The 26,031-nt window shown below is 35.3% G+C and overlaps 1 protein-coding gene across 1 annotated transcript in view; it reads right to left on the bottom strand.

Moving 5' to 3' along the window:
- The window catches only part of ltk (leukocyte receptor tyrosine kinase), an 89,407-nt gene that overhangs the window by 49,347 nt on the left and 14,029 nt on the right, over positions 1-26,031 (bottom strand). The window contains exons 2-7 of the mRNA XM_073827645.1: positions 11,426-11,518; positions 8,679-8,828; positions 8,374-8,599; positions 6,309-6,448; positions 4,826-4,966; positions 118-267 (exon numbers count right to left, since the gene is read on the bottom strand). Of these exons, the coding sequence (XP_073683746.1) occupies positions 118-267; positions 4,826-4,966; positions 6,309-6,448; positions 8,374-8,599; positions 8,679-8,828; positions 11,426-11,518 (900 nt within the window). The remainder of the gene's footprint in view (positions 1-117; positions 268-4,825; positions 4,967-6,308; positions 6,449-8,373; positions 8,600-8,678; positions 8,829-11,425; positions 11,519-26,031) is intronic.

Raw genomic sequence — 26,031 nt, 5'->3', positions numbered from 1 at the left:
TTTTGCATGGTGATGTAGTTGAACTAAATTCACATATTAGTTCATATTAGGCTTTTAATTGGACTGCTTGAATAAATCTATGCTGTTTATTACAATTACAAGAAGATTTGGTTTTACCTTGAGTGTTTTGCAGAGTTGTGCCTAGTAGATCTGACTCTTCAGTAAGCTGTTGTCCACTAACTAGTCTCCAAGAGGACTGTGAATCAGATACTGACCATCCGCAGGAGCCCAACTCAAATGAACAGTATGAGCCCAAAGGTAATGAGTCTGCAAAGAAATTAAGCAAATGAAATGTCTGACAAAATACAACTGACTGTGTTAGCAGAGCTTCAAAACCTCATCAAATATTACATTTCCTACTTCTATTTATTTATTAAGTCCACTAAAATGCAATTATCATAAAGCCTGAATCAACAAACCCTTACGAAAAAGAAGTTTATTCAAGTGTGCTATTAGTATACTTCTTTTAAATTAAGAATAGGGATGTCTACTTTTTATGCACGTCTTAGAAATATACTTAAAATGACATTTAAGTATACTTGAGCTCTACTTGTGCTTTCAGAATCCGTGTGTTATATGTGCCATTACACATTTTCTGTACAGAATTTCCAAAACACAAGTGAAGAAAAAACCGAAACAACAGATGCTTCCACATATAATCAAACACAATCGTAATAAAACAGCATCAAAACCATAGATATGGAAAACTGTGTAACATTATGGAATAAAATGTCGACCCACGAAGAGGTAATAATGACTATCAAGCTTTGGGGAGTTGATCAACTCCATTTACGTTTTGATTATCATGTATACTCTTTTTATTTTTGTATTGATGAAACTTACCCACATTCAAGTGATTGTAAAAAAGAATGCATGAAGCTAGAACAAAATGTTTTTGTTTACAAGCAGATACCCTTTTCTTTCTTTTGATGTTTTGTATGTTCAGATATTCATATAACAAAATATATACAAATTAATAGTTTTTAATACCTAAATAGGGACATAGTAGTATACTTAAAGTATGATGTAAAGTTCACTTAAAGAAAACTTACAAGTATACTTGTAGTATAAAATGAATAAACTTGTAGTTTACTAAGACTATACTTCAAAGTGCACTAAAAATGCATGAAAGTATTTAATTAGTACACTATAATTTAGCTTTTAGTATACTTGCAGTACAAACTAAAAACATAGATGTAAACTAATTGTGTACTCAAAGTGTACTACAATTATACTTATAAGTATACTTTTATATACTATAAAGTGGGCCAGTTTAGTCCCAAGGAGTACTGAAATAGTACACTTAAAAGTAAACTACTAGTACACTGATATTTGTATACTTACTACATAAAGTATACTTAAAAAATATACTTGAGTATACTTATTAAAATAAACTTGACGTATACTTCTTCTTGGTAAGGGAAGCTGGTGTGTTTGTTTTGTTCAATTCAGTTTTAAGTCCAGGTATAGGGCAAATAAAAAGCCTGTTTTTCAGTAATCTGATACAGTAATAAAAAGTATTCAAGTGTTACACAATTCCAATGTCATTTACTTCCAATAAAAAACAAATAACAGTTATGGTAACATGGGAGAAGGACAGGTGGATTGTTTTTTTTTTCAGTAACAGATTTGTTTTCTTGCTGGAAATACCAATTTCCTCCTGTGTGAATAGTGGCACATTAAGTATTTTAATGGCACACCAATCATTTTTAGTTTGTAACAACAAGAGCTAAGGAAAAATAAAACACTCAGTGCAGTCTAAAATGTATGGTTTTAATAGAGACGAATCAATATGAGAGAAATTGCGCCTCTTTTAGCTTTACACTTTAAATATTTGAGACCTAAAATGACAGCTGATATGACAGGACTCCAATCAACGTGCTAATATGGTCTTTAGGTATTAGATTTAACTAACTGACAGATTCATTATCCAGAGGACATGTTTTATAATGTCATGGATGTAATTAATAAGCTTAAACTTAGTGGGAGTTGCTTTGATCATCTTCATTAGGATGCTGTCAGAGTTACTTCGCTTACCAAAAAGAAGTATACTTCAAGTTTATTTTATTAAGTATACTTAAGTAAAGTTCAAATATATTTTTAAGTATACTGTATGTAGTAAGTATACAAATATCAGTGTACTGGTAGTATGCCTTTAAGTGTACTATTACAATACTCCTTGGGACTAAATTGGCCCACTTTCTAGCATATAAAAGTACACTTTTAAGCATACTTTAATTATAACAGTACTAAACTTTTTAGTTTACATCTATGTTTTTAGTTTGTACTTCAAGTACACTAAAAGTGAACTTATATATATACTGATAGTGAACTAAATACTTTTTATGCATTTTTAGTGCACTTAACTAGTAAACTAGTTAACTAGTAAAGTACTAGTTTAGTAATTTTATACTACAAATATACTCATTTTTTTTTCTTTAAGTGAACTTCACATCATACTTTAAGTATACTACTATGTCCCTATTTAGGTATTAATCTGTATATATTTTGTTATATGAAGATCTGAACATACAAAACATCAAAAGAAAGAATAGGGTATCTGCTTGTAAACAAAAACATTTTATTCTAGCCTCATGCATTCTTTTTTACAATCACCTGAATGTGGGTAAAAAAGCAAAAAAAAAAAAATAATAATAATAATAAAACAAAAATAGAGTATATATGATATTCAAAACATAGATGGAGTTGATCAACACCCCAAAGCTTGACAGTCATTATCTCTTCATGGGTCGACATTTTATTCCATTTTTTGATGCTGTTTTATGTCTGACGATTGTGTTAGATTACATGTGGAATCTGTTGTTTTGGTTTCTTCTTCACTTGTGTTTTGGAAATTCTGTACAGATGTGTAATGGTGCATATAACAATGAACACATGGATTCTCAGAGCACAAGTAGAGCTCAAACATATTTAGACATTTCTAAGTATAAGTCAAGTATACTTAAATGTCATTTTAAATATATTTCTAAGTATATAAAGCACACTTCTGAGAAGTACATAAAAAGTAGACTGAAAGTAAGCTTTCCTATTCTTAGTTTAAAAGAAGTATACTAATAGCACACAAACTCTTTTTCGTATGGGTTGTCATGTCAAACCCTTCACATAATATCAAAAGAAATTTCCACGTTTATTTTCAAGGAAAGAATAAAACGTCTGGGTCTAGTCTTTTCTTGTAGCAGCATTTGTGGTTTAAATACTTCTGCTCTACTCGTGCAGAGAACTATTTTAAAGCAAATATGTATCATATATGCAAAATGTGTATAATTTTATTTATAAAATAAATGCATACATTTTAATAAAGACATCTCACTTACTATGGCAGTATTTGTTTGATCAAAAAAACAGTAATACTATAAAATGTGGGACCCTGGACCATAAAACCTGTCTTAAGTAGCACATGTATATTTCTAGCAATAGCCAACAATACATTGTATGGGTCAAAATTTTCTTTTATGCTAATAATCATTAGGATATTAATTAAAGATAATGATTCATTAAGATTTTTTTTGTAAATTTACTACCGTAAATATATCAAAACTTAATTTTTGATTAGTAATATGCATTGCTAAGAACTTTTTTTGGTCAACTTTAAAAGCAATTTTCTCAGTATTTTGATTTTTTTACACCCTCAGATTCCAGATTTCCAAATAGTTGTATCTCAGCCAAATATTGTCCAATCCTAACAAACCATACATCAATCAAAACCTTTTTTTCTCCAGCTTTTAGATAGCTGGTTTTGTGGTCTAGGGTCACATATTGTTCGAATTTCTTATATTTTACAATGTTTTGTATTTTAATATATTATTATAGGAATATATTATTTATTCCTGAGATTTCTTTAATCTTCAGTATGACATGATTCTTCATAAATCATGATGATTTGGAATTTAAGGAACATTTGTTATTATTATCAGTGTTGGTATGGCAAAAATATGTAACAGTATGAATTATGAAATGTGCTAAACAAATAAAATTAATTTAACCAAATTAAACAGTAAATGAATAATCAAATAAATCATATTTATGCATATTTATGTAGCAGATACCTCTTTAATAGACTTCCTATAAATATGGATTTCTTCTATGAGTCTTTGTTCTCACCTTTTTATCTTTGTGGATTACACTGTAAGTGCTGTGTGCCAAATATTGCCATATACAAAGTTCTTTGTACACAGACAATTATAAACCATCTAAGCATAGTATAAATGTTAATGGAGATTAAACAAATCAATAAATATGCAAAGAGTTTTCCTAGAGGAAAGCAAACACATGCATATCACGCCCTTTATGCAGCTCTTTACTCAGAGAAAAACTTTGATAGAGCAGGTTTGCTAATCCAACGCCTCCAGTGAAAGGATTAGACATTTATCATGGCCTTACGATTTAATACAGCTAATGTGAGTGACACACAGCCAGCCAGTTACTCAGCGGCACCCGCTCTTATATCGCCCCGTCACACTGCTGTTCATACTTTAATTGAACACTCTCAACGAAATGCAAATTGGCAAGAATGATCTCGCAAATCTTAAGGATTTACAGCTTAAAGGCCCCCTTTCAAAGAAATGTTTCGATTATCATAAACTGAATTAATGGATCGGTGAGATGTGGTCCGTTCTCTACTTTTAAAAGAACAAAATACTGTCTTTTTTAGAGACTAAGGAGCTCCACACTAACTAGATGGTTGTATGTGTGCAACAGCTATTGCATTAAATTTTGAAAAGCTCATAATTGCTGACAGACTGATAAACAGAAACTACGCATTTTCATGGCTTATGAAATATTTAAAATCTTTAATTTTACTCACTGCATATTAAGCCCTCATCTTCCCCTTGTGGACAGTCGGTATGAAAATCACACACTCTATGTTTCTCAATGCAGCCTCCAGAAGGACAGTGAAGGGATGAGTATTTCTCACAGTCTGAACCCAAATCCAAATAATCATCACCTGTAGAAACCCACAAAAAACAGTAAGGTTTTGTTTAAAAGTGTCACATAAGGATAGAAGAATAATATTCAGTGCATTCATTTAAATAATTTAATATAGATGAGCACATTAAACAGTTTCTATTTCATACACTCTAAAAATGCCAGTTTTAACCAGTTTGGCACACCATTCACTGACAGTAAAAATGACCCAGTAGCTGAGTTACAGAAAAACTACCCAGCTCCTGGGTTAAAAAAAATTAATTAAAAATAACTTAAAAAATATTAGAATAAAATGACCCAACTGTCACAGTCAGGCAGGGTTGAGGAGTGGAGATGGATGAGGAGAACCGGAGTAAATGAAAGTATAAGTTTATTAAATGAAACACTGAAATACAAACAAATAAACAAAAACCAGGAGCTTCAAATGAGAACATGTAACGTTAACGACGGACAGCAGGAAGTGATCAGACACAGACTTAAATACACAGAAACGGGGGCGTGGTAACTAACAAGATAACAAGATGACGAGGGGGAAATACAAATATGGGCAAGACAAAACCAACTAAGACTAAATCAAAAGGGGGGGACAAGGACTAAACCATAAGGACTAGAAACAGAGGGGGGAAAACACTGGGAAAACAGAACAGAAACAGACTAAAACCTGACACCAACAAGCTTAACCTAGCAATTTTTGAAGTGCAGAAAAAACTACCAAGCACCAGGGTAAAATTGTTAAAATAACCCAATAAAATGACCCAACAGGCTGAACCCAGCATTTGGTTGAAAAAAATAACCCAGCAACTTTTTGAGTGCAGAAAATCTACCCAGCACCTGGGTAAAAATGTCAAAAAAATAACCCAATAAAATGACTCTACAGGCTGAACCCAGCATTTACAGTAGGCAAAAACCATTAATAACCCAGCATTTTTAGAGTGCAGAAAAACTACCCAGCACCTGGGTAACAAAAATTATTAAACATAACCCAATAAAATGACCCAACTAACTAAACCCAGCTATTTTTAGAGTGCAGAAAAACTACCTAGGTAAAAATGTAAACAAAATAATAATAATAGTAACCAATAAAATGACCAAACAGACTGAACCCACCATTGTTTAGAGTGTAGAAAAATCCAACATTTGGGTTAAAAAATAGCCCAGCTTTTTTTTTTTTTTTAATTGCAGAAAAACTACCCAGCACCTGGGTGAAAGTGTTAAAAAAATAACCCAATAAAATGACCCAAAAAACTAAACCCAGCTTTTTTTTGTACAGTGTAGTTATAAAGTAGAAATGCTCTGCAGATGCAAGTAATACATACAGTAACCTCAAAGATAATATTTGAGAATAATTAATAAGTCGCTACCCATGACACAATCCTTCAGCTCAAGCGAATCGAATGCCAGAAATCCGACTTCATGGCTGCTACAGGAGGAGTACTGCACTGTCACCTGGAAAGGCTCATCTAACTGGCCAATCACAGCCTCCAGCATCTCCCACTGCGACCTGGGACACAAAAAAATGCTTTAAATCATTAAAATTTTTTAAATCAGGAATTTGATTCAAAACACAATGAAATCATCAAAATCATCTGCTAAAAAAATTAGGTTAACCCTTTCAATAGCAAAATGTACTCTCTAATGATCTAAGATCACCACACACTTTATAGAGAAGTAAGGAAGCATACTAGAATATTGCATATATTTACATAAAATTCTTAGAGTTTAAATATTACAGTTTGTCTTTGTTTCATTCTTTCTTCACATTGCCGTTTATACGAACCTCGGATCAATTTAGTAGTGTCTGGATATTAAGCTAAATGAGAGAAGCTGGTTTTGTGGAACTCATATTACAATACATGTCATTAAAAAATTCATACATGACTCTCTGGCACATGTGAGAGTGCTTTATGAGATGTACGGGTGCTTAAGTACAGTGGAAAGCTAATGCACTCTGCACTAAACATAGATCTCAGAGTTGGACGGTATTAATAAGGATATGACTGATTTGTATAATACACCACACTCCATGGCGTAACCTCTATTAGGCTCAGATCCATACAGCCAAATGCAGAAAGTAAAAGTATATTAGCTACGTCATGGTCATACCGGCTCGTTCCAAATTGCATTGTATCACCATCTATTCCTAGCTCTCTGTCAGAAGCAATTATGCCAAAAGAAACATCAGGTCCTACTTTTAGAAAGCAAAATGCTTTCATCCATCTTATACGTGATGTGCCCAGAATAAGAAAATCAATACCAACTACATCTGCATAACAAAAGTCTTTTGCTTGGCATTTGCCTCTTGTGGGTACAGAAGGCTGCTTGATACTACTTAGTGTAAAGTAAAGTGCATACTGTATGTCATTGAGAAAATGTTCTTAGTTTATGATCTGCCAATACAATTACATCACCGTTGTATTTGTTTATTACTGTATGATATACATACTCCGCAAAAAAGAAGCATCCCTATTTCAGGATACTGTATTTTAAAGAACGTTTTGTAAAAATCCAAATAAGCTTTACATATGAAAAAGCTTTAAATTATTCATACTTGTTTATTAATCTATAACCAATTGACACATATTCATCTATGGAACAGTCCTTAATACAGGTTTACAGATGGTAGGCAATTAAGGTCATATTGGAAAAAAAAATTAAATAAATTTGGGGTCAACTTAAGAAAGAATGCAATAAATTGACCTAAACTGACAGTAAAGAGTTTTTACATTGTTACCAAAAAATATCTATTTTAAATAAACATGGTTGTTTTACACTTTTTATTAATCAAATAATTAACTAAAGAAAGAAATATGTAATGGTTTCTACAGAAAGCTGTTTCTACAAAAAAATATTTTTTCTTAAGCACCAAATTTAGCATATTATAATGATTTCCGAAGGATCATGTGACACTGAAGACTGGAGTATCTTTGCTGAAAATTCAGCTTTGCATCACAGAAATAAATTATATCTTAAAATATATTAAAATAGAATAAAGATGTTTTAAATTGTAATAATATTTCACAATTTTACTGTTTAAACTGTGTTTTTGATTAAATAAATGCAGCCTTGGTGAGAAGATGAAATAAATTTGGGGAGCACTTTTCTAATTAAAAATAAAGGTGCTTTAAAAGGTTCTTCACAGTGATGCCATAGAAGAACCATTTTTGGTTCCACAAAGAACCATTCAGTCAAAGGTTCTTTAAAGAACCATCTCTTTCTTACCTTTTTATAATCTAAAGAACCTTCTTTCGCCACAAAGAACCTTTTGTGAAACAAAAAGGTTCTTCAGATGTTAAAGGTGCTTTATGGAACCATTTAGACAAAAAGGTTCTTCTATGGCATCGTGAAGCACCTTTATTTTTAAGAGTGTACTTCAAGTTTGAGGCAATTCAATTAATTTTTAGTTGAAGAACCAAAGTTTTATCTCACCTGCCAGTTTCTTGTTCTTTGACTGTAAGGGCTATTGGTTTGATGATGGAGTTATCAGTGTGTTTCACGAAGGCGGACATGTTTCCTGTATGTGGTTCCGGTTGGAAGCGAGCGAGTCGAAGATGACACAGTGGCCCGCTGCTGAGCACTACAGGACTGGTCATCTGGAAACTACATCTACCAGCAGCAAAATGAGTTGGGGTGGGCTTTAGTAAGAGAAAATGACCTGTTGAAAGACAGAAAACTCTATTGCTATTGTTTGATCTGAATTAAGTATCAAAACATAATGAAGTTATTATCAATACCTTCAGATTTTCCAGTGGAATAATCTTTGATTGGTTGCACTCCCCATCTATTGGACCTGTGTTGCTGTGGTGATGTGACATACCAGTCTCCTCCTGCGCTGTGATTGGATAACGTCCAAGAGCATGGAGATTCAAAATCACAGAAGGAAACTGTGGAAGAATGAAGTAACACTATGTTAGGAGGTTAAAGGGAATCAAACTGCAGTGGCAAAATAATGATTTAAAGGGATAGTTCAGCCAAAAATGAAAATTACTCCATGATTTACTCCTTAAAGGAACACTCCACTTTTTTTGGAAATAGGCTCATTCTCCAACTCCCCCCGAGTTATAAAAAATAAAAATAAAGTTCATCCATCCACCATATAAAGTACTCCACATGGCTCTGGGGGGTTAATAAAGGCCTTCTTAAGAGTGAATCAATGTGTTTGTATATGAAAATTATCCATATTTAAAACTATAAACCGTGATCTTTAGCTTCTGCTAACTTCAGAGAGTACGCACTTCAGAAGGCCTTTATTATGCCACTTATTATGAAGAATGGATGCACTTCATTGGACTTAATACACAATATAACTGCAGAAGAGTCGTTTTAAATAGGACAAATACCGAAACTCGTTGGTCATTTTTGAACGCGATGCTATTGGTCTAATAGGATTCAATGATCTATGCTAAGCTATGCTAAAAGCGATATCGCCAGAACAGGAGAACGGCTGAATGGATTTCAAAACGGTAAAACTCAACTTATTAACTCGGGGGGAGTTGGAGAATGAGCCTATTACCAAAAAAAGTGGAGCGTTCCTTTAAGCCATTCTAGGTGTATATGACTTTTGTCTTTCAGACCAATACAATTAAAGTTAACAAGTGTGATGTTTAATGGCAGTGTGTTGTCCAATGATTTTGAGGTCCAATGAAGTGCATCCATTCTTCATAATAAGTGGCATAATAAAGGCCTTCTGAAGTGCGTACTCTCTGAAGTTAGCAGAAGCTAAAGATCACGGTTTATAGTTTTAAATATGGATAATTTTCATATACAAACACATTGATTCACTCTTAAGAAGGCCTTTATTAACCCCTCAGAGCCATGTGGAGTACTTTATATGGTGGATGGATGAACTTTATTTTGTTTCAAAATCTCAACACCCATTCACTGCTATTAAATAGCTTGGAAGAGCCAGGACATTTTTTAATATTACTCAGATTTTATTCGTCTAAAAGAATAAATTCATATACAGTTAGGATGGATTGAGGGTGAGTAAACAATGGGGTAATTTTCATTTTTTTGGTGAACTATTCCTTTAAACTTGAAATGCGAACCAGCTGTAGCTATAGATGCTATCAGCTATAGATGTACTAATCAAAACAGAGAAAAGATTCATACGTCTGAATATGTAAAACTGTAAAGTTAGAATAGCATATATGTCATCAATGCACAGGAAATTGCATAAAGACTAAAGGAAAAATAATTCTTACTGTATTTAGCTACATTGTGCATAAACTAGTTACTTAAATTATGCAAAGTATGTATGTAAATATTAACAGTGTAAATTTGAATAAATATTAAATGAAAATGTAAAGCAAATACATAGAAAATCATTCAGAAAACATTCTAATATGCTGATTTGCATTGTTGTATTACTATCAGTGTTGACAGTAAAAGGTAGTTGAAGTAAAAGACGTAAAAGGTTTAAGCGTAAAAACAACAAGTGTAATACTGCTTTAAATTGTTGTTGTTTTTCCCAAAAAATATAAAAAAGTTTTCTGTTTAATTTAATCACATTTTTGTTTTGATTTTTCTGAGCAAAAAATAAACATCATACATTTTCCCTCATTTAAAATGACATTCAGTGTAACAATCTTGTCAGGCATATTTACAACGAAAATCTATTTATTCAATATTAAAAGACAAATTACTTTCACCCCAAATACTAATTAGTTGTAATTCTACATTTTGTAAAATTTGCCACTATCCTAGGTTTTGCCCATTTGTCAGTAAGAATTTTTACTCAATAAAATTGACACAATAAACACAATAAAATGTTATATGCCCCCTTATTCATTTTTTATTTATTTATATTTTATTTTAATAAGCATGTTGTTTGAATTTAACATAAATATTGTGTTGCACTGAATGACAATGTAACATTAATTTAACCAAATTATGACATTTTATTCTCCAAAAACATATGTGTGTGGACACTGAATTCCCTAAAACTACCCTGTTCAAATATTATCTGTCAGCAATTAAAGTAAGAAAAAAACTTGTTTTGTAAACAGATTCAGTAAGAAATCTGGTTCAGTTGTAGGATCACACTGAAATGGCCTCAAGAGAAAAGTAATTAAACTGTTTTTGACTCCCCGTTCCTCTAAAGTCCGTTAAAAAATGCAAAGTCTAATGAAATAATGAAATAATCAGGACAAGGGTATGTCAGTTTGGACAGGAGAAGGAATATCTTGAGGGCTTTCTGTTTGTCATCAGACATTCCAGTGGAAAAAAAACAGACAAGTTGTCTTTGGAATCATGTAAGGCTATTGATGAAGAGAGACCGCAATGAGGGAAACCACAAAGCCCCGCTGACATTCGAACCGAAACATCCCAACGGGAAGTGCCCTGCGGAATACTTAACCAGATCAATGTCTCTTCTCTGTTCAGTGTGGTGACTGCACTGACAAACTCCATTTACGAAAAAACAAAAAAGGAAGAAAACAATGTGAAGGCAAACGGAACAAATAAATACTCTGCGTTTTACACTCACTGTCTGCTTCTGGACCGGAGTCAAGAGGATTTGGATGCACTGGATCTTCCACTGCTCTTTCAAGCAGAGCACAACTGCTCCTGACAACTGAGGAAAGACAAGAAGAATAAAGGTCAAACACACCATCAGAGAAAGCCCTTGTTCGCTCATGACATGATTTAATAAATAATAAGACCAGTCAGCGGCTTCAAATGAAGCCTTCAGATGAAAGAACCAACATCTTCGACTGAAGACCATTGATTTTCGGGTTGATTATCTCTATGCTAGTAGCCAAAAAAGACCCAGGAAGCTTTATGACATTTTATGATCTGCATAGTGGTTTTGCCTACAGGCAACATTATGCGCAGTTCTTGTGTTTTATCAATGAAGTATTCATTTAGAACAGCTGGATTCAATGCTGAATGTTCTAACAAATAGCAAACATCGCATTTATCAGCTAACATTCATCATCAGCACCCAAGGCTATACTAAAATAAATAAAAGATTTAGCAAAATGCAATAGTATTAGATCTTTTTCATGTTTATTTATATAAATTATACACAACTTTTTGTTTTTTGCACTTTATTCTTTATTCCACATTTCAAGGGATATCATTTATTATAACAGCATTTTATAAGAAAAATAATAAAACGGCAATGTTTCTTCGCGCAGACATTCCAGGAAAACATAAATTCTCAATACAGGCATGAAGAAGAAGCATTTTTAGGCATTCAACCACAAGCCATTTATTTCATTTTAAGATCTAGAGAGGTTGCCATAGCGAAGTAAAAGAAAGAAAAGGAAAACTCAGTCTGTTCTATTATTTAAACATAAAAACATTTGATAAAAGTTAATTATCACAGCAATGGCTCATTATAGTGTGCCAAAATCAGCTCTGTAATGAATATGCTTTGCCAATTATGACCCAGTCGCTGGTGTACACTATTCCTGTCACGTCCCGGACCTAAATCAGATCTGTTGGATGGGGTTTCCGCTAAAATATTCCCTTGATTTCAATGGTGTCAACTGTGTTGAGTTAACAAGAAAAGCTTCTGACAGAATGCTAATGAAGAAGGGAAGCCATGAAGCTAAAGCAAAAACATATCCGTGACTTTAATGTTTAGATAAAGATTATTAGACTAACCAAATACTGCACAATCATCATTTTGTGACGTTTGTGATAATTAACAGAAGATGAATTTGTCATATCAGATAAGTACGCCAATCTATCTGGAAAAACATGTTAATCTTTTGAACAGCTGACACTGTTAAGTTTGGTAGCAGGCCCTGAGGAATAAATATGGTTAACATATTTTAGAGCATGTGAAAAATATTTCTAAAACCAATAAAATTGCAAGTGATTCATACAATAACAAACTCCTTGACCAATCAATGGTCACGGTACATTCTCCAGTGTGTGTGTGTATGTGTGTGTGTGTGTGTGTGTGTGAGAGAGAGAGAGAGTACTCGAATGGTCAAAAGGTCAAGATTTACAAATGCTCTATCACTGCCATATAGCCGATGGGGAAATTGTCATGTGATAAAACCATGTGATTTACTGCTAAATATACAAATAGACTACAGCTGCCAAATGCATCATTATGAACAAGTTAGATAAATTTCAAGCCTCATAAAATTGACTGCAAATTAACATCCTATTTCCAGTAAATGGGTCTATATTCACCAGATATATTAGTCACACTACCAGAAATAAACGTAATATGCTCAAAGTAAATAACTACAGGCTGTTTAAAGTGTTAATCAAAGAAAAATCCAAGAAAACCCCCAAAACCTTAACCTTACTAAACTATATTGATTAATAAAGTTTAACTGCACTCCAAGTTGCAGTTGGGCTGTAAAAGTGCTTTCTGTTGGTACTGCAAAAACATTCTAGCGTTTAGTTCAACCACAGCTGTTTACAACTATTTAAATGGCACATATTTTGACAAACTAAAGTTAATAGGTGGTAAAGATATATACGAGCAGTATAATTTACGATATTCGCCTAATAATTCACATACCTGACCGGAAATGATTTTTTTTAAAGATTTAAAAGATTATTGCCTTGGAAATCCTTGCTTAGTTTGGCCAACCACAAATGCAGACAGTTTTTTGCACTCTTCTTCTTGATTTGTTATAACTTTTGGCAGTCTATAGTACTCCAGATGTTTTTCCGGGTCTGAACAATTAGTACAGAACAAAACATAACAATAATTGACCCTTTCCAGCAGCAATAATCAGCAAAATAAGCGAGTTTTGTTCGTTCAGTGACATACTTTACATTCAGTGCCGCCAATATGGCCGATTGATGACGCGTTGTGAAAGCACTTTATATGCTAGTTGCCACAATAGAACCCTATAATAGATGTTTCACCAATATTCAAACAGTAAAACCATTATAAAAAACGAATTCATAAAACAGCAAAAACAAGAGAAAGAAAGATATTCAGTTTTACGTCAGACTAAAAGACATGACACACAATGCTGACGGTCGGCCATTGGTGAATGTTAGGCTGCCAGCGGGTGTCTGGCACCGCAGGTTTCAGTGTTGACAATCAGACGTTTTAATTGTTTTATTTCAGCCAAAATCTGTTCCGGACTTGCACAAATTGCAGTCATTTTCCAAAATGTAATTTGTGTGGAATTAAACGGCTGTTAAAAGACTCCAGAGACACTAAAGACTGACGCAAAGAGAAAAATACTGTTGCAGGCAGAGCAAACTCGCTGTTCAGGATGCACGAAATATTGGAAGAAAATCCTAAATATTGATTTTGGGGTTTATTTGAATGTTATTCTGAGGGGAACTGACTGAATTAAGAAAATCTGTATAATGCATATTAAAGCAGCGTTTAAGCGCAGCGCTGCTTTGTTTACAAAGGAAACGCTGTATTGCTGATGTTCCATAAGCGCCACCTGCTGTCAGAGAGTGAATTTGCATCTCATTCAGTCCATCTGATGTTTCATTTTCATTCAGGCATGTTTTATGAAGGATAATTTGACAAAGCTAAAGTGAAAAGATTCTGTTTTTGCTTCAGATTGGGTTATTATACAATTTAATTACATATATGAAATTAACAAACAAATAAAAAAAACACAAATACTGCTGTTCCAAATATTCTGTATTTTGCTTGACAATAAGTGTTCAGTGGAAACAGTTTTTGTTTTACACAAAATAGTTGTTGTAGTTGTTGTATGTATTAGTCACACTACCAGAAATAAACATAATACGCTCAAAGTAATAACTACAGGCTGTTTAAAGTGTTAATCAAAGAAAAATCCAAGAAAACCCCAAAAACCTTAACCTTACTAAACTATATTGACTAATAAAGTTTAACTGCACTCCAAGGTGCAGTTGGGCTAAAAAAGTGCTTCCTGTTGGTAAAAAACATTCTAGTGTTTAGTTCAACCACAGCTGTTCACAACTATTTAAACGGCACATATTTTGACAAACTAAAGTTAATAGGTGGTAAAGATATGTACCAGCAGTATAATTTACGATATTCGCCTAATATTTCACCTACCTGACCGGAAATGATAAGAACAAACATGAATGTTGTCAAGATTATTGCCTTGGAAATCCTTGTTTATTTTGGCCAACCACAAATGCCTTTTGTTCCTCAGACAGTTTTTTGCACTCTTCCCCTTGATTTGTTATAACTTTTGGCAGTCTATAGTACTCCAGATGTTTTTCCTGGTCTGAACAATTAGTACAGAACAAAACATAACAATAATTGACCATTTCCAGCAGCAATAATCAGCAAAATATGCAAGTTTTGTCCAGTTCAGTGACATTCTTTACATTCAGTGCCGCCAATATGGCCGATTGATGATGCGCCGTGAAAACCCTCTATATGCAAGTTGCCACAATAGAACCCTATAATAGATGTTTCACCAATATTCAAAGAGTAAAACCATTATAAAAAAGGAATTCATAAAAGTTTACGTCAGTTTTACATGACACACAATGCTGACGGTCGGCCATTGGTGAATGTTAGGCTGACAGCGGGTGTCTGGCAGCGCAGGTTTCAGTGTTGACAATCAGACGTTTTAATTGTTTTATTTAAGCCAAAATCTGTTCCGGACTTGCACAAATTGCAGTCATTTTCCAAAATGTAATTTGTGTGGAATTAAACGGCTGTTAAAAGATACCAGAGACGCTGAAGACTGACGCAAAGAGAAAAATACTGTTGCAGGCAGAGCATGAATTGCATGAAATATTGTAAGAAAATCCTAAATATTGATTTTGGGGTTTATTTGAATGTTATTCTGAGGGGAACTGACTGAATTAAGAAAATCTGTATAATGCATATTAATAAAGCAGCGTTTAAGCACAGCGCTGCTTTGTTTACAAAGAAAACGCTGTATTGCTGATGTTCTATAAGCGCCACCTGCTGTCAGAGAGTGAATTTGCATCTCATTCAGTCCATCTTCTGTTTCATTTTCATTCAGGCTTGTTTTATGTAGGATAATTTGACAAAGCTAAAGTCAAAACATTCTGTTTTTGCTTCAAATCTAATTACATATATGAAATTTACAAACAAATAAAAAAAAAAAACAGAACGAATAGTGCTGTTCCAAATATTCTGTATGTTGCTTAACAATAAAATTCACTGTGTTCAGTGGAAAATAGTCGTTGTTTTACACAAACATTTAAAAATAAAACATATTAGGGCTGCAGATGTGGCCAGTAAGAATGCACGTTTTTTCATGCAGCAGCCTGCAATTCGCCACGCGTGATCACGGAGCTCCCTGCAGGCGCTTTTTCAGATTGTTGTGCTTCATACAATATCCACCAGGTGGTGCAGGGAACAACATTCTGTAATTAAACACTATAGCCAGATCAGACTGCTTTTGATGAGAATTTCTTTTCTTGTTTGTGTCCAGTGTTGGGGGTAACGCATTACAAGTAACGTGAGTTCCCCTTCAGTCGTTTCACTACGATGTTACATATGGGAACTCGCTTGACAGACCAATCATCTCTGAGCCTTATTCAAAAGGCCAATGAAAATTGGCGAGTGGTATTTGCATGCCAAGCCACTCCCCCGTACATACGGGTATTTAAGACAGCGGCGTGCAACCACTCATTCAGACTTTTGCTTCGGAGCCTTCATGACTCGAGCCGTCACAATTCTAAAGAAGAAGAATATTACTAGAGTTCTTCCACCAAGTTCACGCTCTCTCCGCTGGCGCGCTGCCAAGCCTATAAGAGTGATTTCTGAAAGAGCATTGTTTGGCAGCCACCAGCGTGATCCTGCGGGCTGCCGTTTTCACGGCATCAACAAGCCTTTTGCAACCAGCGAGCAGCCCTGACGAGTACACAGCTGCCCAAAGGACCGGCTAAAAACACCCGCAGACGAGCTGCGAAGCGTCCCTGACTCGGGCAACCCGGAGGTGGAGAAGATCGCTATTTTGGGGACGACTACTTCTGCATTCCCGCTCCCGGTGGAGGGCCGGGAGTCTCTGTGCACCCGCATAACATCGCCCACAAAATCACAAAGATTTTCAGAGCTGATTTTCTCACCTCCGGGGTTCTGGCCCCGAGCTTCCTTCCAGAGCAGCACTTTGCTTCCTCGGAACTGGACTCGGAGTCCCATCTTATCGCCAGCGCGGGAACCAGAGAAGAAGGTAAGCGCTGCTCTACGCAGCCAGACTTTTCTCCATGATGTTTTTCCTTCTGGGTCAGTCCCCTTCCCCTTCCCCCCCCAGGTTGCCCCACCGCGGTCACGTCGGTCAACGCTCCCTTGATACCCCTGGCGACTCGGCTGGGAGCCTGGCTTCAGCTTCCCAGCCCCTCGCAGTGGTTGATTCGGACGGTACGTCTCAGCTATGCGATTCAGTTCGCCAGGCATCCGCCCAGATACAGAGGCGTTCTCTACACCAGCGGTTCCCAATTCCAGTCCTCGTGCCCCACCGCTCTGCACATTTTGCATGTCTCTCTTAGTTAACACACCTGATCCAGATAACCAGCTCATTAGAAGTGAGGTCCGTGCAGGAACTGCAATCCGATTGACATGGTCCCTGCAAAGTGTTCATTGCTCCCTGCTCCCTAAGCGGGGGAAATCTGTTTACTATACTTCGAAACATTCATTCACATATTTGCGCTACGCCACCGCATGTAGCGTCTTCACACAGATGAAACTTACTAGAGAAGTGTGACATAAGTGCATCTGTAAATAAATGCATTTTAAATTTACGTCTCGCACGCTTTAATGACCTTCAAATGGAACAAATACGCTTGCTTCGAACTAATGAATAATGGCGGAATATCCTGTGATGTCCACTTCTAAGGGCAGTAACGTTGGAATAGAACAAATGTCGGAAGCGATGCGTGAAACACACAAAATGTGCAGAGCAGTGGGTCGCGAGGACTGGAATTGGGAACCGCTGCTCTACACTACTTATTGCGCTTTCCACAATACTCTGAAACCATAATAATTTTGCTTACGGTTATCATATCATCAAGTGCAACGTTTTAGTCCAGACACACTAGTTCTTTCATGCCGGTTTGATTTTTCAAATACAATGTTGACCAGACTTATAACGATATGGTTGAACTATTCTGGCTCTGTGAGATGAATTCCCATCCAGTTTGCTGATTTATTGGAGTAGGAAATATGAAATAATGAATATCTGCGCTACTGTGAGGAGCCAATAAACCATTAACAGTAAACCATGCTGGTTTTTCAGTGAAGGTTGAAACTAAGAAATCCTAAGCGATTACATGGAAATCCCCAGCCTATACACATTTCTAATGGCTCAAGATTTTAGTTGTAACCTCAAGTTAACCTGCTTTTATCTTGGGGGTCCGTGCTTCAACAGAAGCAACTTATTTACACGTATTTTGCGGTGCCAAGAGAGCACTCTGCGTTTGATTTGTATGTGTTACAGTCCTCTGATTCATATCTAAGTTGTGAAGCATGGCATCTGGCCTACCTGTTCCGCCCAGTTTAGGGAAAAAGAGGAACATCTGACAGCTGGGCTTCGTTAAGCGCACACTCTCAGAAGAGTGCTGTCACTCCTCACCAACATGATACACGGCACAGCGTGCCCAGCTGACTCATCTGCTGAGAGAGTGCCCAAGTCTTATCCTACTCTTTCTTCCTCTGAGAGGATAATGTCGCCTCTTAATGCTCTCTATTTCAGCTGAGAGGCACACAGGCAATCCTCAACACTAAAGTCTGATGCTGCGGAGGAACTGAGACTTTCAGTGTGGGTTTAAAAGGGGTCACACATTCTCAGATCTTGATATTGTGTTTCTAGGGGATAAGTTCTTGCACCAAGAAAAGTTTAAATATTTGTAATAATTATTTTTCATCCTTATTTTCAGTCTCTGTCAAAAACACTACATTTCAAGGGGTGTTACTTCTTTGAGAAACACAAGTAAACAACCACTTCTGTGATTGGCAAACTTCATCGCACAGCATGTGATACGTTTTGATGCTCGAGATGGTAAGTGTTGTAATAGAGCCGTATGTTTGAGCCAGACTGCAACAGTCTGTTTCAGAGATGCAACTTCTCTCTCTTAGTAAAATCTGTTATCTGTATATATAGTTATATTTAAATTAAGTCATTTAGCAGATGGCTTTATCCAAAGTGATTTACAAATGAGGACAATAATATGTCTTGTTTAGTCTAATGCAATAAAAAAAAATTGTGATGTTGCTAAAAAGAGCATTATTTTGTGTATTTGGTGTAATGCGATGTGTTTATGCGGTTTGAGGTTCAAAAAACATTATTTTCCACATACTGTACATTATTGTTGCTCCTCCCTGCAACACCTTTCTGAAACGCTTCGATTTTTACAAAACTCATCATTGATTGAAACCGAGGTGTTCTCTGATTGGCTAGTTGTCCGGTGCGTTGTGATTGGCCGAATACCTCAAGTGTGTGAAGGAAATGTTACGCCCCTTACCATGTTGTGATGCCGTTTCTCGGCGTGACAAGACAGAAACAGTAAAACCCATTATAAATGAGGCATTTGTTGCATCCAGTGGGGACATAACTACTGATTATAATGACTTTTTACGTGATGCCTTGCGCCGCATAAACATAACACCATGTCTGCATTTTCAATCATAGAACGAGAAACAACAAGCACTAGTCTACACTGCTTAAAACTCTCGTTTGAATAGTCAGTACTGAATTATTTAAATATGAAAACAAACTTACAGGCTGTCAGTCAGAAGCACAGACTTTCCTTGCAACGTTGGAATTGCCCCATTTATAGCCTTAACCCTTTGTGTACAACTGGCATTGTAAGCTGCTCTCCCAGGTTCAGGCAACAGTCCTCCATGAAATGCGAAGCACCCACTTAAATATTTGCGTTGTACTGTTCCGGAACAGTGTTGTAAATATAACTTAAACACAGATTTCTAGTTGTGTCCTTATTTGGAAGGTTATACAAAGTACTTTTGCAATGAAACACACTGCGTCACGTCTTCTTTTTTCCATATGGGCGGTGTAATGCAAACAAGTGGGGGCGTGTTTGAACGAGCCGTTTTAGGAAGGCGTGGCTGAGTCTTAACTTTTATAATAAATATCTCTTTGGGTTTGAGACTTTAAGCTTTGCAACTTTACAGATCTTATCTATGCACAAACAGCTTTTAACACTCCAAAGACAAAGGAAAACAAGAAACTGCATCATATGACCCCTTTAACCATTTTCTGGACTCAGATTGAGTTGGGCAGGTCATTCTACCAAGAGGGAACAGTAATGGTAAAAGTTTGAGAAAGTGATTTTGTGCCTCTATAATTTGCTGTTCAGAACACAAGCTTCTGGAGGGCACATAAGTCTAAAGTAGTAAATTTAGGCAAAGGGGTGCAGAGCTAGTGGTGGTGATTTTGTGCTTTTGGTAGCCAGCACAAATTGATGAACAGAGGTGTGACATGCACTCTTTTTGACTTGTTAAAGACTAATCTTGCAGCTGCATTCTGGATTAGTTGTAGAGGTTTGATAGAACTGACTGGAAGACCAGCCAAGAGAGCACTGCATTAGTCCAGCCTGGACAAATCAAGAGATTAAAAAAAGAAAACCCTGAGCCCACTGAGTTTTAACAGACCCTCTAAAGCGTGCAGTGGGTTTTGTGGGGGGCAATTGAGAATTGAGAACAATATCAGATGGTCTTAATTTGCATGTTAAAGGCACAACATGTAAGTTTTGGCCGTAGAGGTTGCATTTTCAAAACAATAACAAAGGCGAAGCTTAATGACGCTATGAAGGAAAAGATGCAAGATGTCGCTTTATGCATGGAATTCATGAATCATGTTTACAAATGAGGTAATGAATATTTTTTTTATTACCTGTAAAATAATCATGGTGCAACATTAAGCAGATCTAAATTTAATGGTGCAGTTAACGTTTTTCATTTCAGTTTAATTTATTTGTGACAGCCATTACAGATTTTTTTTTTTTTTTACAAAGAATAGTGTGGATATTACATCAGTAATAGGCAACAATGACCAGGGAGGAACAGGAATGAGCCATTATTTAAAACTGGACTTTTAACGCAAGTACACAAATCCTGGTGTTTCTAAAGGGTGAAAAACAAAATCAAATGAGAAATAAATTGAGCTGTTGTCTATGTAGTGTTCCCATTTGGTCACATGGGTTTTTGCAAATCTGATTGTGTCATTCTTAATAAAACTCTTTTATTGTATTTTAACCAAATGCTCATTATACCGCAGTTAAGAAATAAACACAGTTTACAGTCCTTTTCTATACATTCCAAACACTACAAATTACAATAGCTTGCGCAAATGATTAAATACATGTTTATGAGGAAGTTCATACACAAAAAGCCTGAAGAAAAGACATATGTAGGCTATTAATGAATGCTCTCATGGATTACTCAATTAAAGCTAGCTGTCTCAACGTTCACAAACCACTACCTCAACACTAAACTAGGCTGTCAGCACATATTTTCACCATAAATGTAGCTTAATTGTAGCACTTAGCGAAGATTACAGAACATGCTTTGGGTTTGTCTGGTGCTTTGATGCAGTGTTCAGAACATAGAAAAATGTGTTGCCATTTAGGTGTGTAGAAGAGACACAAATTCAACTAATGGAAAGAGCTAAGACTTTATGTCTTTATTTGACATACTAAGAACCATCTGATTAGTTTTTGATTTGAAACTCAAAATCCTATAATACTCCAGTTTTCAAGGTCACATGATCCTTTAGAAATCATACCAACAAGCTTATTTGCAGCTCAAGAAACATTTATTATTATAAATGTTAAAAGTGCAAATGAACTCTCCATCCACCTCTGTAAACAATCTGAAACATTATAGCCCTGACTTTTAGTTTGCATCCCTAAAGGAAATTAGCTAATAAAGATGTGCATTATGTTCAAACTAAGCCCTACAATGAAGGACATTTGACTTTTTACAAAAAAAATGGACAGCTGTAATAAAAAATGAAGAGTGAGAGCCCATTTATCTGAGCCCCCATTCATAAGAGGCAAATCAGGCTTTTGGCATTTGCAAAAAAATTTACTCACATAATTGAATTTTTCTTGTAATTGGTTGCAGCCAGGGTCAAATTATCAGAAGTAAGGGTTTTTAGATATATTTCGTAGTGAGGGGGAGAAAAAACATCCTACCCCCTGTTTAAACCCTCAGCATTCACTTCCCATCTCTACAGTTCTATTATAAAAGATACTTTGATAGAAAGCAGGATCAGTTCCATAGAGCACCTTTAAAATTCATTTAACTTTGTACAGGTCAGTGACTTTCTAGATTTATTTGTAGAACATGGAAATGCAATATCACAAAGCACAGCAGGAACAGTGATTGAGTTAGTATGAATGCTGCAGCTCACCAAATGTTAAAAGCTACTAATGAATTCAAGAGAGAAAAGATCAAACTTAGCCCTACTAATAAATCTTAGAAAAAGAAAGTCGTCTTCCGTCTGTGAACTTGAAGACATAATCAGAAATCTGACAGAGATGCTGACTAACTTTTGTTTTCTCGAAATAATTCAGTTCAGGCCTACATCATCTATCATGGGATTTGGTTTTGCTTGGACTAAAATCAATTAGAAGATTAAAAAATAGCGAGACTAAACACACATGAGAGCAGTTGTGTCCCTTTGCTTTGGAGAGAGTGTGTTTTCATTCAGTCTTTTGTCCTGTTGCCAGATCACTGCAGACTACAATATATGAGGGAAGATCCATCTAAGTTAAATGCTTTGAGCCTTTGTTCTGACTCAATCAATTGTTTGTTATTACAAGGAGCGTATGGATAGATGTGGTTATTAAAACGATAGCTAACATGATAGATGTTTTGATTACTGCATGCATGACTGACAAATGTTACAGTTGTGATTTCAAGCATGAGTTACGCTTACTTAAAAAAGAGGAAATGAATACTTTCATGCAACAAAGATGGGTTTAACCCATTAAGTGACAGTAAAGACATTTCAAATATTGTTTATTTAAACTTTCTATTCATCAAAGAATTCTTAAAAAATCATTAGTTTAATCATGCTTCCACCAAAAATATTAAGCAACACAACTGTTTTCAACAGTGATGGTAATAAAAAGAAATACTCTTGAGTACCAAATCAGCATATTAGTATGATTTCTGAAGGATCATGTGAAAATGAAGACTGGAGTAATGATGCTGAAAATTCAGCTTTGCCATCAAAGGAATAAATTACTTATTTAAAAATAACAAAATAGAAAACAGCTCTTTGAAATTGCAATAATATTTCACAATACTATAGTTTTACTGTAGTTTTGATCACGTTCATCAGCAAAAGAGACTTTAGTGTATATTATAACAATTTATAGAACAGTTCTTTCTGGTCCTCGAATCTGATTGGCTGATAAGAGTACGATATTAGAGCGATATCAAAGCTCCACCAACTGCTTCACTGTTTGAGTCAGTCATGTATCACTCCGCTTGCTGTGTTATGGTAGACACAAAAATACACTATAATTTTATACGTTTTTGTGTCACGGAATGTAGTTTTAAGACATTTTCAGGCGAGAATGTACTTGTTTATAGTTAAAATATGCATTTTTTTAATAAATATAACGTCTATTTTAAAATTTGCATCAACACTGTTAGATATGTGAGCTCCAGGGCATAATCCTGCCAAGAGCACACTTTCTTCAGACAGATCTTCTGGAATTTACCGCTGGCTCTGCTGTCTCTATAGTGGTTAAACATGAGATATAATTCATTTTGGGTTAATCTAACAGGCAGACTTTGGTCTCTGTAATCTATTATTTGTTCCAGAGCAAAAGGTTTTGGCAAAATCTCATCATGTTTATGTAAATTCAATGCTGTATATCAGAGCGCTACCTGTGTACATGTGACTGAATTGTCTAGCAACTTTTATGATGGCTGTTGTGGTTGTTTATTAAAAATTATTATTCAATAAATAATAGTTTATATAAATAAGAGTAGTATTTATTAAAAGTGTTTAGTATTGAGTAGGGATGCACCGAAATGGAAATTTTTTGGCCGAAGCCAAAGCCGAACAAAAGTACACTGGACCGAAGACCTATTAAATAGCCAAAATGTGCTTTTTACTGTTTTGTCACAAAACAACAATTAAAAAAAATATTTACTTAACACTGAACATTTTTAACATTCTAATAGACGTTATAGCCTACCAACAAAGCACAACTTAACTTAACATTAATAAGTTAGTAAAATAATATTCTTTGGCCATTTTTAACACTGTCGGTGCTTGTAATGATTTTTGCTTCTTTCTCTGACAGCTTTAAATGCTTTCACATTGTTTGCTCTATTAGTGCGCAACTCTATTTGATCGTGTCACATCATTGTTCGGTGTAATTTATTTGGCCTTTTCGCTTATACGAGCTGTTTTTTGCCGAATAATTGAGTATTGAGAAATGGTAAGTGTGTTTGTTTGTGATTTCAGTTACATTGTTCCACCATTAGATGGCAACAAGTTTTTATGAGTCAGTAGTAAAGACTTTTATATTGAAAAATAAATGCTATTTTAAACAAAAGTTATTTTTACTTTCAACAGCTTGACACAGCCAACAAATGCACTGAGCAGCGCTGTCATCAGAAATCACCCTTAAAAAGATTTTAATGTTACGACAAAAATAACGCTTTCCTCAGCAGACATTCAAACTAATATTTTATTGATATGAGATTGATCTGAAGAATGAATGCTGTATAAGATGCAGGTAATCACACTCGCCCAGTCAATCCTCTCTCATAATACTCTACTACACATAATACACTACTTTTACTACAGTAACACAATAGGCTTTTAATGAAGCAACTCAACGTTCCATCGTTACTAGTTCAAAAGTGACATTTTAGGCTTGGGCTCAACTGTTCAACTGTCAGCTTTAGATTTGAATCCGTAGCGGAGGGAAGTAGTTCTGCACTAAAGTGGGCTTTTAAAGACACTCCGTTGTCATTTTGTTTATGTATTTACTAGTGGTGGGCCGTTATCGGCGTTAACGTGCTGCATTAACGTGAGACTCTTATCGGGCGATAAAAAAAATATCGCCGTTAATCTATTCTCAAATTTGGGTTGGGAGCTGGGTCTAAACTATGCAAGCTATGATGACTTTCACCTTGATAGTTTAACGCGGATGTATACCAAAGACTACAGAATATGGTCGCGCGTTTAAGTCTCCTCCGCCAAAACACAGACGGGATCGCGTCGTCCTCCATTCATAAAAACCGAATCTACTATAGCGCGAAATGCCACGTAAATTCGTCATTTTTTGGATTCATAAATCAAATGTTGGTCTGTCACTTAATTCAAATCGCGATATGGACTAGTGTATGTGAAAACTGAAATGCAAAAAGACCGTTTTAATATGAATCCGGTATGTTCCGTTTGCCTAGCTGTATGTATGCATGGCGGAGACGAGCTTTTACTACACGCATACTGAAACACACGTGACGCTCCCGGTAATTTTTGGCATTTGCATCTCACATGAACAGATAAACTCAATCGCCCAAACTGCTGTGAGTGTCACTTTTACCGTTTCATTTGAGAAAACTCGCATCATATCATACTGTATACACAGAAACTTCACGGCAACCTGTCAAAATAAAAGTACGGTGTGTATCCCCACCCCCCAAAAGCTGGAAACGTAGGGGAAACACTGGCTACCATAGATATATATACGTATATGTATATTTTTATCACACTGTACAACAATAATACTGTTTTTTTTATTACAGTAAGGGCTAAGTTTAGGGTTGGGTAGGTGTAGATGTTAAAAAAACACAATCTAATAGGTAGAAAAAATAATTTCATTGTTAGTTAGTTAGTAAACACAAGTACATCTTATGGAACATAATTTATTTTCATCAACAAATTATCATAGAACAGCTTTATTGAGCAGTTTGTGATGCAGTTTGGAAACAGGAGATGAGCGCCTGGTCTAATGCGCCACCTGGCTTGAGAAAACCATTCTCAAAGACTTACTTTTAGTCATTATTTGGGTAGCACACATATTCTGAATGCCTTCAGCAGAATTCAAATTAGCCATTTTAATCTAGATTAATCTAGATTAATTCCAAGATTTAATCTAGATTAATCTAGATTAAAAAAATTAATCTATGCCCACCACTAGTATTTACACACTTGTGCCATCAAACTGTTGTATACA

This window comes from Garra rufa, chromosome 21, assembly GCF_049309525.1.
Source record: "Garra rufa chromosome 21, GarRuf1.0, whole genome shotgun sequence".
Taxonomy (NCBI): Eukaryota; Metazoa; Chordata; class Actinopteri; order Cypriniformes; family Cyprinidae; genus Garra; species Garra rufa.
The sequence above is the reverse complement of the archived record's forward strand: the minus strand, read 5'-3'. Positions and strand labels throughout refer to the sequence as shown.